At 42.1% G+C, this 12,284-nt stretch overlaps 1 protein-coding gene across 1 annotated transcript in view; it reads right to left on the bottom strand.

Moving 5' to 3' along the window:
* The window catches only part of LOC147683725 (von Willebrand factor A domain-containing protein 5A-like), a 752,535-nt gene that overhangs the window by 528,922 nt on the left and 211,329 nt on the right, over window positions 1-12,284 (bottom strand). Inside the window, exon 14 of the mRNA XM_086944099.1 lies at window positions 5,155-5,363. Coding sequence (XP_086800225.1) covers window positions 5,155-5,363 — 209 coding nt within the window. The remainder of the gene's footprint in view (window positions 1-5,154; window positions 5,364-12,284) is intronic.

The following is a 12,284-nucleotide window of genomic DNA, read 5'->3' as shown; positions in this document are numbered from 1 at the left end:
CGATGCCACAGGGACCAGAGAGTTTTTTTGTGTTGGAATGGAAGTCGACTCCAGTGTGGAACACAAGGAGGGTTCTGGAGGCATAGACCGCGTAGAAGGTGAACCCACCAGCGGTATCCGACTGGAGGCCTTCAGGATCCTAGTGGCGCGAAGATGCACCAGAGGGAGCAGCAAGGATGCAGAATATTCACAACTTGGCCCCTCCAAAGTCACCAATTTTTTTTGCAATATTGCAAATAGAATCCGAAACTCAGGGTATATCAAAATCAGTAGTGGAATTGGCTCTTTGGTTGTGAACTCAGAGAGAGATTGTGAGTCACCGTGACATCCTCCCAACTGCGCATGTTGAAGGTGGCGGGATTGGGACGAATCAGCCTTATCCTTCAACTACTTCAATTTCGACACACCGGAAGACTTGGTCCACGCAGAATGTACTCCAGAGTGGAAATTCCACACCCTTGAATTTAAGCGGGGAAGGGACTTCTGAAACTTCTTTTGGTGTTCGCTGACATACAGCTTGGCTTCGCCGTCCCTGGTCATCTGCAGGTTCAGGAGGGTGGACTTCTCACAGGACTGCAAGTCATGAGTCGAGCCCAAACAGAGGCAGAGCTTGTAGCAATATGTCACAGACAGTTCCAACAAGACTTAAACTCTGCAGTTTTAGGAAGGGACATAACTCCCTTGCACTCTGAAAAATAGGGTCTTGTCAAAAAAACTCATCAACTGACAATGAACATTTTGGGAGGGAGCCTCAGATCCACATATAAATGCTCAGAAAGAAAGGAATGGGCATCAGCACGCAGGAATGGTACTTAAATGTGGCCCCATTAGTCACTTCCACAGTAAAACAAGGTATGTGTTAAGCCACAGAACGCCACGTACCAGCACACAGCAGCAATGCCGTTTAGATCTTCTGGATACGGTCTAGAGCTTGGGGATACTCTAGAGAATCAGTGGTTAGAGTTATCCATTAGACCTGAATAATTATAGTTGCAACCTTTTTTCATGAACAAAGAAATACATTCAGGCCATTATCAATAGAATACAGAAAAAATAAATCTGGATAGACTCAGATGGAAACAGAAAAATATGTAAACATCACCAAACCTGTAGGCCCTGGCTCTAAGTTATAAGGAGTGGGGTGATTCCCACAATTGATAAGTATTATTTCCCTTGGGTGAGGCATTTAGTGCGAGTGGTAAAAACCTACTATTGCAAATGTTCAACTTCCAAATGAGGAATATCACACAGAATCAAAATTTAGCACTGCAAATTCTATGGGTTTTTCTCCACTTACCAGACCTTTTCACCATATACATTTCAGCAGGTTTCACCTGCAAGAATCTGTGAGGGAAAACTGAGGTTGGGACTACTATCCCACAATTCATAATTCCAATCCCTGTACAAACGTTTTTTTTCCCACAAGATTGGAACTTGGTCCTGGACTCGTAATCATATTTGATGGTGGACGGAGCAGTAGTCAGATGCTCTGCTGTAAAATAACCTTGGTCTCTATTTCCCTTGCATGGAGAGTGCAATCTATATTGTTTTGAACACCATATTAGGAACAGTAGTGCTCAAAAATATTATATTCCAAGTTATCTCCATTTAACAAAGTTACAATGTCGGCTGGACATTCAATCATTTATAAAAGTTTAACAAATGTGTTGTAAGGTATTTAGTGTCAACGCTTAGACAACTCCCTTTGATCGTTTAGCTTTGTCTGCTTGTCTACCCAGAGAGTCCACTTTACTTCAAAGCCTAACTTCCTCTCTCAGCCCAAGTACCCAGCTTTTTGGTCTGTAGGAGCACTTATAACTTCATGTAGGTGGAAAGTACAATTTCAAATTTTGGAAAATTCGGACTTTTAGAATTTAAAATATCAAAAGTATAAATAATGTGATGGCCAGGTATAATATTTACAAGAGTGGAGTTACAGGTAATTAGCACATTTTTAATTGAATATTACAGGAGAAAGACAAAAAGCTAAGCTAAATGTGCTAAGAGTGACAGTTTAAAGAATGTGTTTCAATGTGAACGTAAACCCTAGGCCTAGATTTAAAAACGTCAAATTAAGCTCTCAGAACACCACATTTTCCCAATTTGTAAAACACTGCCCAGGAGTTAAAACACTGAGCAGTTTATTTAAAAGCTTTCTGCCACACAACAACAACAACTGTCAAATCTCTTCAAAGACACTTTATACCCACAGTATGGACCGTGAAATCAAATCATGCCCCAGTGTGTGATGAATCTGAATAGGTTTCTTCGCCTGAAACATTAACTAAGGTCCATAAAATGGAATGCCCTTTGCGTATGTTAGCTTGAGGTTGGCCCAAGAGATAAATATTAAGCTCATGGGAGATCTGCATTGCACAGTTTGTATACCACTGCTGTAGATGATCACTCATGGATTTAGCCACCCAGGTGTGGGAGCCCAGGTTTTTGTTTAAATATGCTGCTCATTGTTTATGATGGATCTCTTAATTCACCTTAGCCAATTCATGGCAAAAGGTCATCAACACTTTATAAGTTCCACTTCCCTATTCTAAAGAATGTGGACAATGGTTATGTAGTTTAAAGCAGCATATTTATGTTTGGGCGCAATTATTCTTATTTTACATACAATAATTTCTGTAAAATCAATTGTTACCATGTAAGTCTTGAAGTTCTGAAAGAGTTCTATGGACTAATGAAAAGGGTTAAAAGGGAAGTGAGGTTCAGAAATGAGCGATGCCATGATTAACACTGATCTGGGTTGTAATATGAGGATTGTGGTGTTTGTAATTCTTTGAATATCAATATAGGATGACATTTGAATAAAAGATTTGAAGGATTTATATCCACACTCCATCAACTAGTAATTTATTTGATTTAGAAATTGAGTAAGCGGGTTATTCAGCAGAGGCTAATAATGGGACAACCACCATACATCAATGGATGCACCAATCTCCCTCTTCATAAATCCCCATTTGCATTTAGAGTTGGGAGGAACTGCTTAGTTGATGTAGAAGGAATCGCAGCCAGATCAGCAGTTGAAAACATTCGGTCAGCAGGCCAGCCGCCATATGATTGCCATCCTCCTCGCATCAGAAGTAGGGATGGGCGGTAAACTCTGCTCCCCCGCCGAGTTTTACCCATTCTGTGCTACGCCTGGAGCGCAGCGTTCCAGAAAAACTTTGCCAACCGCAGTGTGGCAAAGTTTTCATTGAGCGCAGCTCGCCAACATCAAGTTGGTGAGAGCAAGAGACAAAATTGAGGTCTAGGATAAGTTGTGGCACAATTTCTCAATGTAAGACGGTAATGGCAGAGCACTACCATTCGCGCTGAGAAAGCTGCCACTTGTTTGGCAAATCTACTAGAGCGTCAGACAGAATCAGCACCCTCAGGTGTGCCGCGTATTGCAGTTCCTGCTGATTTTACAGCTTCCAGTGCTACAAATCAGCACTAGCAGCGTGACACAATGAAATTCTGCAGCTCGTAGAACTCCACGGATTCTCAGTTTTTATGGAACTACAAGAATTCCACAGAGAGAAACTGGGTGAATTCCTTCCACCCCTAATCGGAAGTCATTTCCTTTTTAGAGTAGGGCTCCAGAGGCTTATGTTTTTCTGCCCGGGATGTCCACGAAAACCACAGCAATCTGCAGCAGGAAACAATACTGTCCCTCATGCAGGGAAAGAAAACTTAATTGCTCTATTTTTCAGAAACATTCTTGGTTTCAGGGTTTGGCTCTAAATAAAGGACTTGGTTTCTGTGAAAGCGCTCCTGTTGTGTTGCAGGAAGCACTTTTAGCAAAATCTTGCCAAGCATGTTACAGATGGATTGTCAGAAGTGGGATCTCCCTTACCCCAGCAGTCTGGTGGCCCACTCTACAAAAGCTAAGTGACCCCTTATTTATTTGAATGTACAACTATTAACAACACATTGTTATTCCAACTTAAAACTGATGGATTATGGGGGAGGCTAGGTATCCTATTGTTAAGGCAAAAGTCATGTATCACAGGATCTACTCTAAAATCATACTTCTTAAATCCCTAGGTGAATCTACGTTCCTGCTTTCATTTGACAATTGTAATTTACCTGTGCTAGTGATTCTAATGCATGCACAACAGTGCTGCTTCTCTAACAGCATATGTTCAGGGTTCTACACTTGCATATTTTCCTTACTAACAAACCTGCTTCTTCTCCATCACACTTGTGCTTTCTATGAGTAAGCAGTCATGCAAATTGGCTGCATAGCTCAGTGCGTTGATGAATTTAATCTGTACAACCTGTGGTACAGGTCATTAGATCCTCATTAGTGGACTCAGCCATTATGGTTTCTCAGGTCAATACAATTTCAGCAATTAGGTTGGGTAATCACCACACTTCTTAAGTACAGGAGTACTAATCTCCAAGACTGTGAGAACAAGTGTTATATAAAATCGCATTTTTATTTCGCTTTCCTTTGAAATACTTGACATATAGCCACTCATTCTTTTGACAATTCAAACTTAGCTCAAGTGCATTAGAGCACCTTACAACAGAATCATACATCACTACACATAGCCCTGCTTTTGTTAGGCACTGGAAGAATAAGTGATTTGTTCACAATCACAGGACGTTGAGCCTAAGCTGGTATTCATACCTGGTTCCCCACGTAACAAAGTCAGCAGCTCTAGCCACTAGACCACATCACTTGCCATGTGCACTTCCTCTACCCATAACATTGATAGTCAACACCTACAGACAAGGAGAAATATGAGCTAGTGTGTATGTTATTAACTTTGAAACCAAGAGAATCGAGACCCAAAAACAAGTTGACGTTCTTGATGCAAGATTTATTTCGAAACACAGGAAAAATCTATTTGAAAACTGCTGACTTTGCAGCTCTTAGTCACAATGTATCGTCTAGCACAAACCGTTAAGAAATTTGGGCCTTTACATTTTTCTAGGATTTCAATTAGGTTCAAACCCTCCTTCTTGTGGTCTCCAAATTACACATCTACAGGACCTCGAACAACCTTCTTGAGTTGCACCTAACACTCAAGTGGCGCTTTTAATAAATCAGGTAATTTATGCCAAGAACAGCCGATGCAGTCTTGACTTTCTTCTAAGTTTTCTCCTTTTCCCACCTTTACAAAAGCAAGCATGACTCCATTCTCTACTTACCTGGCAGTGGTATGTTCCGCTGTACCAGGGGCCCCAGAATGGGCTGGTTCAAGTCTTTGTTCACTGCAATGAATGCTGTGAGTGAACAGATAACTCCCGACTGCAGGCTTGTCTCCAGAATTCTTTTCTTCACATCTTTGTCATCTCTGTTGGTTCCTGTCTCCAAGTCACGAATCATATTCTTTGCTGCTAGACGGTGAATGGGGAGTCTAGGAAGAGAATAAAACTAGAATTACTGGTTCATTAAGGTTTTTTTCCTATTTAAATCTTTTTATTGATTTTTTACTTCAAGCTCACGGTACATTAAATAGTAGAGTCTTCAACAGCATCATATCACTTGTGCATCCCCTTCTAAAGTCCAAATATCTAACCAAACAAACTCAACTTTAACTGACTCCAAGCCAATGAATCCCTCAAGTATGCAAGAACCTATGGGAGGGTTTGACTAGGGGCCAGGAGATCTATGACATTGGTGAAGCACGAAGGAGGGCCCCCTGCCATCCCTTCCTATGGCTGTACCCATCCCAGATCTCTCGCCAGCTCCCAATGTGTGCCCCACTACCCCATCCGAAGAATCTGGTGTATTTATGTTGTCTCCTTCCCACGATTTCAAAGCTGGCGACCACCTCCTGCCAAAGTTCAGCTGCCCTCTTTTGAAGTCACCTATACTGGTTCATGAAGGTTAAACTAAAAATATGTCTACTTGCCTAAAGTAGTATATTATGGTAAGCTCTTCATGGGTCAGTGATAATGCATTCTCCTTGCTCCATGTGGTTCATTCTTCCTCTTTAAGTATGGTTTTTGCTTCTGCCTTCTTACTTGCTGGTAGGTACTCGCTAAACGTTTGAAGACTGTGTAGAATGCAATGGGTGACAAGAGTGGCCATGGAAGTGGTCTCCCCAATTGCATCCAACTGTTTTCTGATTTATTACAAAATCCTTAGCCATTGCAGTTATCTAGTTAGTCTGTGGAACCAAAGACCAGCGGTAAAAAGACAAAGATGTTGTGCCACCAACCCTCCTGTGCCTGAGGTTCACAAGGATGGACTAGTATCACAATTGTCGCAGACCAGTCAACCTGGGTAAAATACTTTTGATACATGCAATTAAATATCAGGAAAAGGTTAGCACAGATTGCTATCAGAAATGAAAACGGGATACTATATACCCTATATTATATTAAGTGCTAAAAAGTGCCTGCTTAGCCCCCTGGCTAAGCTTTCGCCCCGTCCAGGAAACTGAGATAATCTCGCTGATCTCGACCTCCAAACCATCAGCACACGTCTCAGATCCTTTTCCCCCCCTCTCTAATCAAAAAAATGAAGCTTACCTTAGCACCCATCTGGGGAAGAATCATAAACAGCTCCTTACAAAGCGGAGTGGTCCCCGATTGCCTAAAAATGGGGCAAGTCACTCCTCTGCTGAAAAAACCTGGTCTTGACTCAAATGACATGAACAATTTTAGACCGATATCCAACCTCCCTTTGCTTTCAAAAACACTTGAACACTGCGTACTCCTGCAACTGACGCAACATCTGGACCACATCAACCTCCTGGACCCCCTCCAATCCGGCTTTAGACAAGGCCGCAGCACAGAAACCGCGATGCTGAACATCATAGACGACATTCATGGTTCTCTTGACGCTGACAAGTGCTGCCTCCTCATACTCCTTGATCTCTCCGCAGCGTTCGACACGGTGGACCACAAGCTCCTCATCATGACCCTGCAAGAAAGAGCCGGCCTCGGCGATGTAGTTCTCAAGTGGTTCTCCTCCTTCCTACATAACCGTACGCAAACAATAAAAATGAAGAACTTCACCTCCAAAACACAGCAGGTCACCAAGGGTGTCCCGCAAGGATCAGTGCTCTCTCCTCAGCTCTTTAACATCTACATGGAACCGCTCGCCAAATTACTCAGGAACGCCAACATCCACTTCCACCTCTACGCGGATGACACGCAGATTTACCTGGAAACCTCCTCTCTTAAAGACATCCACAGACTTAACGATGTCCTAAATGAAGTTCAAGACTGGCTGACAAAGAATCACCTGAAACTCAACCCCGACAAGACAGAAACACTCCTCATCTCAAACAAAGAAGACAACCCTCAAATCACCGAGTGGCTAAAATCGATCGATGCTCTCAAAGGCAACCTCACGCTAGCCGACTCCGTTAAATCCCTGGGCTTCACCCTAGACCCCAAACTAACCCTGACAAACCACATCAGGAACTCGGCGAAAAGCGCATTTCTCAACCTCAGACTTCTGAACAAAATCAAACCTTACATTCCCAATAAGGACCTCAAACTAGCCACGCAATCTCTAGTTCTATCAAGACTGGACTATGGGAACTCAATCCTAACAGGCATCCCCAAATCGCACCTGGCCCCTCTAAAAACAACACTTCATGCGGCAGCGAGAATGATCACAGGCTGCAAAAAATCTGACCATATCTCCCCGGCACTCAAAGAACTCGAATGGCTCCCTGTGGAAATGCGGAGCACCTTCAGAACGGCCTGCCTCACCCACAAGGCCCTCCACACCGGCAAACCGGAATATTTGGCAAACAAGCTCAAAAAAGCAGGCCAAGCCAGAAGCTTGAGAAGCTCCAACTCCCTGCTGCTCATCCTACCAAAAACCAGAAAGAGGAGAACTGCGGACTGCTCGTTCTCAGGAAATGCTCCCAAAATATGGAACGCCATCCCCCCGCACATCAGAACTATACCGTCCTATTCAGAATTCAAGAGCCAACTCAAATCCTTGTGCCTGATCCGTTCCCTTGGTTGCGGGTAACCTGGATCAGCAAGCGTCCCCTGAACCCATGCAGTAACATTGAATCCTGCTACCAAGAAGTCCTGCTGTCTGAACTTTTCCGCATTCCAAATTGTCGCTCGCTGATCGCTTTATTGGATTTGTGTCTTGTTCTCTTTTCATTCCCTCTATTGTAAAGCGCTCTGCTACCTTCGGGTCTTGTTAGCGCTATAGAAAACTTCTAAATAATAATAATAAAATAATAATTTTGTATTAAAGGCTAATAAGACCTTCTCCTTCAATTTCTGCGGATTTTCCAGAAAAACATAAAATTACCTCATAATTCTCTTCAGGAGAGCACTTGTGAATGCACCCTTTGTAGAGTTTGTGTTATTCCATAGGCAGGGCCCTCAGGTGACTGGCATAGTGACACCTATAACTGAAAAGTCCTTGTGTGAGAATCTGAAACTTGGAGTTCTTCTACACTATTTAACTTAGAAATGTGAGCATTTCCTGTACCTCCATAACCGGACATCAGGTCAGGACATTTTAAGATGTACCTTATGCGAGGTAATGAAAAAATAATGCAGGAACTGTACATACAATTAGCAGAGGCTAACGTTCACATGCTACGGTACGAATAATATTGCTGAATAAAGTCAGCAACAAAAATCAATTAAATGTATATTCACAGGGTCTACACACGCAACTCAAAATCCTCCTGACCCAACAACACTGTCACAATAAGGATTCATTAGTACTTCACTTTATTTTGTTTTGCTCTACCACAGGCATTAGGGATCACTGGCCATAGGTCATAAACAATAACCCAACACGGGGGTCTGAATCTCGGATTTTGTATGTAAGACCATGGATTCCTGTACCGGAAGTACGTGCTTGAGAACATGAGCTAAAGGAAATCAAGCAAGGATATTTCCCACTCAAAGCAGACTTCCTCGGACAGCAGGGTTACCAATGGTAAAAGAGGCCACAATGAAGTCATCAATCATGCAGACTCTGAGGATGAGGGTCTGCCCTCTGAGGGCCCCTATGCTGAGGGACTTGTGGATGAGCTTTCGTTTCTAACCTTTCTTGATGAGAGTTCAATGAGGAGGAGGCTTAGCAGAAGCATCCAAAGGGGAAGCAAGAGATTCCTTTACAGATGCCAGCAAGAACGCAGAGCAGATCCACACCACAGGAGATGACAAGTGGATCAGGAATAGGCACCGCACATAACTGATTTCATTACGAAAGTGGATTCATTTAGCATAATAACATTTTTGTTTTCATCTCCAGATGTGGGATTGGAATTATGCTCCCTTTTAGAGCACGTGTACCGAGTTTTCGAAGAACCAGGTAAGGCCCCTGCAGCACTATAAGAAGATGTACAATTTTGAGGCAAGACATACTCTCCCTCACTCACTAAAGCAGAGAAACAACATATCCTGCCTATCAATTAAAGAAATAGGAGAAAACTAGAACGAATATCACAATGTTCTGGAATGTGTACGAGATGGAGACTGTAGATGAATTTCATATGATTCTTGTTAGCAAAGAGTTTCTTCAGGCCACATCTTGCAGCTCCTGAAGAGTATTTGTGTTATATTCTGTTAAGTTCCAATCACATTACAAATAAATTCTCACTTCTGCTTGTGTTTTTTCTGGTAGTGAGCATCAGAGCCAGGAGACTCCTGAAGGACCACAAACCAAAAGAAAGACAATACTAGAAAAAAGCCTACATAAATCTGATCTTATCTGATGAAGCAATTTTACATTCCATGAAAGCAAATTGATTTTGCAAATGATTAAAATAGTCAGATATACGGAGGAACAATCTGGCACAATACTACAGAGTAACAATCTGAAAACATTCTCCTAGGGCAGACCACTAACTCCAGGCAAATCCAGAAAGACTTACGAGGCAGATAGGCTGCTGTAATAAATGTGTATCCTAAATAAGACTATGTTAAGAATAGAGGAGTCTCAGACAGAACATGAGCAATATTTCATGGCATTGGAATGTGAGGAAAATCCAAAGCTGTGGAATGGAGGTTTATATTTGAATAGACTCCCTCCGGCTAACCTCAGCCACTCAAAAAGCTCAAGCTGCTCGAAATAGCATCCCATTGTACAGAAGTTTAAAGGCAGACTGGATATTTATTGCGGGTCCTCAAGATATCAATTTCCAAAGAAAATATGCAAAGTACACTAGAAAGCCCTCTCTGTACTAAAAGGAAGTCAAAGGTTTAGGTTCAATTTCTAACTTTTGGCATCAATTTGACAGTGAAGCATTCAGAGTGGTCTACTGCCGACAATAATGGGACACTGCGCATTAAAAGTTGTCTACTACCGACAAACCTGAACTGCAAGTATGAACAAGTTGATCTATAAATGGACAATGGTCTGTTCAGGGTCAAATCACTAGTCAAGACAATAAAGATTTACCAACCAGCCTCAAATACTCTCAACAGCACATGCATTTGTATTTGGACGTCAAAATACAGTAAACATTGAATACTGCTAGGTTTCATAGAAAGAAGTCAGATTCAGATTCATTAGTCTTTATTCGATAATTTACCATCATAAAAGACACAGTACATACATAAAAGTGTCAATAAGGTTTAATACCATAAAAACATACAATTCATACAAAAAGTAATACCAAACATTATCGAATCCTAACACTATAGAGATAAAAATGATAAAATCAATCATATGAAACATTTCTCTGCAGTTACTCTATAAAGAGAGGACTATTTGTGTTAACACAATCAAATACTATATCTGGTTCCTCAAAAGCCCACCAGTATTTTCCTCCTCAATGCCCAGGACCAGCTCAGATTAAGCATGAGCAAATTTTGCGAATTTGCGAACTCGCAATCCGCAAAATCCGCGAATTCTCGCGAATTTGCAGATTTTTTTTTGTGTTCGCAAGGATTTCTGCCAGTTCGCGAGGGTTTTGTACCAATTCGCAATTGCGAACTTACATGTCGGCTCGCAACGGTCGCGATTATGTTGTTTCTACGTCTGGTTCATCATCACAGGTTCCCAGCACCCTCTGTTTCACCCCTGCCACCCTCTGGTACATCAATGCCACCCTCTGGTTCATCATCACTGTAGATTATGGGGGGAAAAAGCAAGCACACCAGCCCTGCTTCAACGGACATGAATTAATTTGGGGTTGATTTATTAATGTGTCACTGTTTTAAAATTCCAGTCTTGCACCTGCTTCCTTATCTGTAATTTGCTTTCTGTAGCAGTGCAATTTTTTTTTCCAGGACCTTTTATGGCCTACTTGTAGCTATTCTATGAGCCTGCTGTGAGGGTCAGAGCAGGGTCATACAATTGTTGCAACTAGCAACTGAACTCTGGAGGGGCCCCAGTCAGGAAGCACGACAGGGAATGGGTACTAATGATGAGTTTGAACTTTTGAACCTGCTGAATGCTTTCACTTTTGCAAAACTCGTTTTTCTGCAGAACAGCATTACAGCAACTGTAATGCCCCAAACAAGCTTACTTGTGAAAGTTAATTTCTAATCCAAAAGTGATCCAAAGAAAGTCAAAAGGCCTCAAATCCAAAAAAGTGCAGGCAAATGTCAACCTGAGGAGTTATTCTGATAAAAATCATCATTTTCAGAAGGTCTATGCTGCTTGCTAGTGGATTTCTTGTGCAGAATTGCAATTTTTGTAATTTCGCGAGTGCGAGATTGTTGCTGCCTACATGTTCGCAATTGCGAACTTACACCGCACGCCGCAAAATTGTATCACCAAGAAAAAAAAATATCCGCTGCGTGCGAATTTGCGGATTTTCGGTAAATTCGCGAGCGTTCGCGGATTGCGAATTTACCGAAAATCCGCAAAATTCGCGAGCGGAACGGATTTTCCGCCCATGCTTAGCTCAGATATTTTGCAATAGCAATGACTATATCTGCACGAGTATTCATTATCAGGATGCGCATAACTGTCATACAGGATCTAGAGTCAAGGTTAGCGCACAATGGCTTCAGTCACCTGCGGCGATGGCCCTTGTAAACCGGGCACACAAAAAGTAGATGATATATTGACTCCTCCCTAGTATGGCAAAATGGACAATTTGTGTTCGAGGCCTTATCCCATTTTGCAACGGACGATCTTAACGGAAGAGTACCCACACAGAATTGATTATATAGTTTCCTATCTCCAGTTTTCGTAATCAAATTCCAGTAAGGTTCTGCTTTCGTTACAAACTTATTGTAAAAAAAAAAAAGATATTTGTGAGCGACGTACTACTCGCCATTGACAGGGTCTTCTTAGTTATCATATCCCAGTAGAGCTCTTTGTAGTCATTTTTACTTGGGAATGTATTCCCTACTGGGTCATCCCACAGATGGCTAAGGCCCAT

This window comes from Lissotriton vulgaris, chromosome 11 (genome assembly GCF_964263255.1).
Source record: "Lissotriton vulgaris chromosome 11, aLisVul1.2, whole genome shotgun sequence".
NCBI classification, from domain to species: Eukaryota; Metazoa; Chordata; class Amphibia; order Caudata; family Salamandridae; genus Lissotriton; species Lissotriton vulgaris.
Note: the sequence above shows the minus strand (reverse complement) of the source record. Positions and strands in the feature narration are given on the sequence as shown.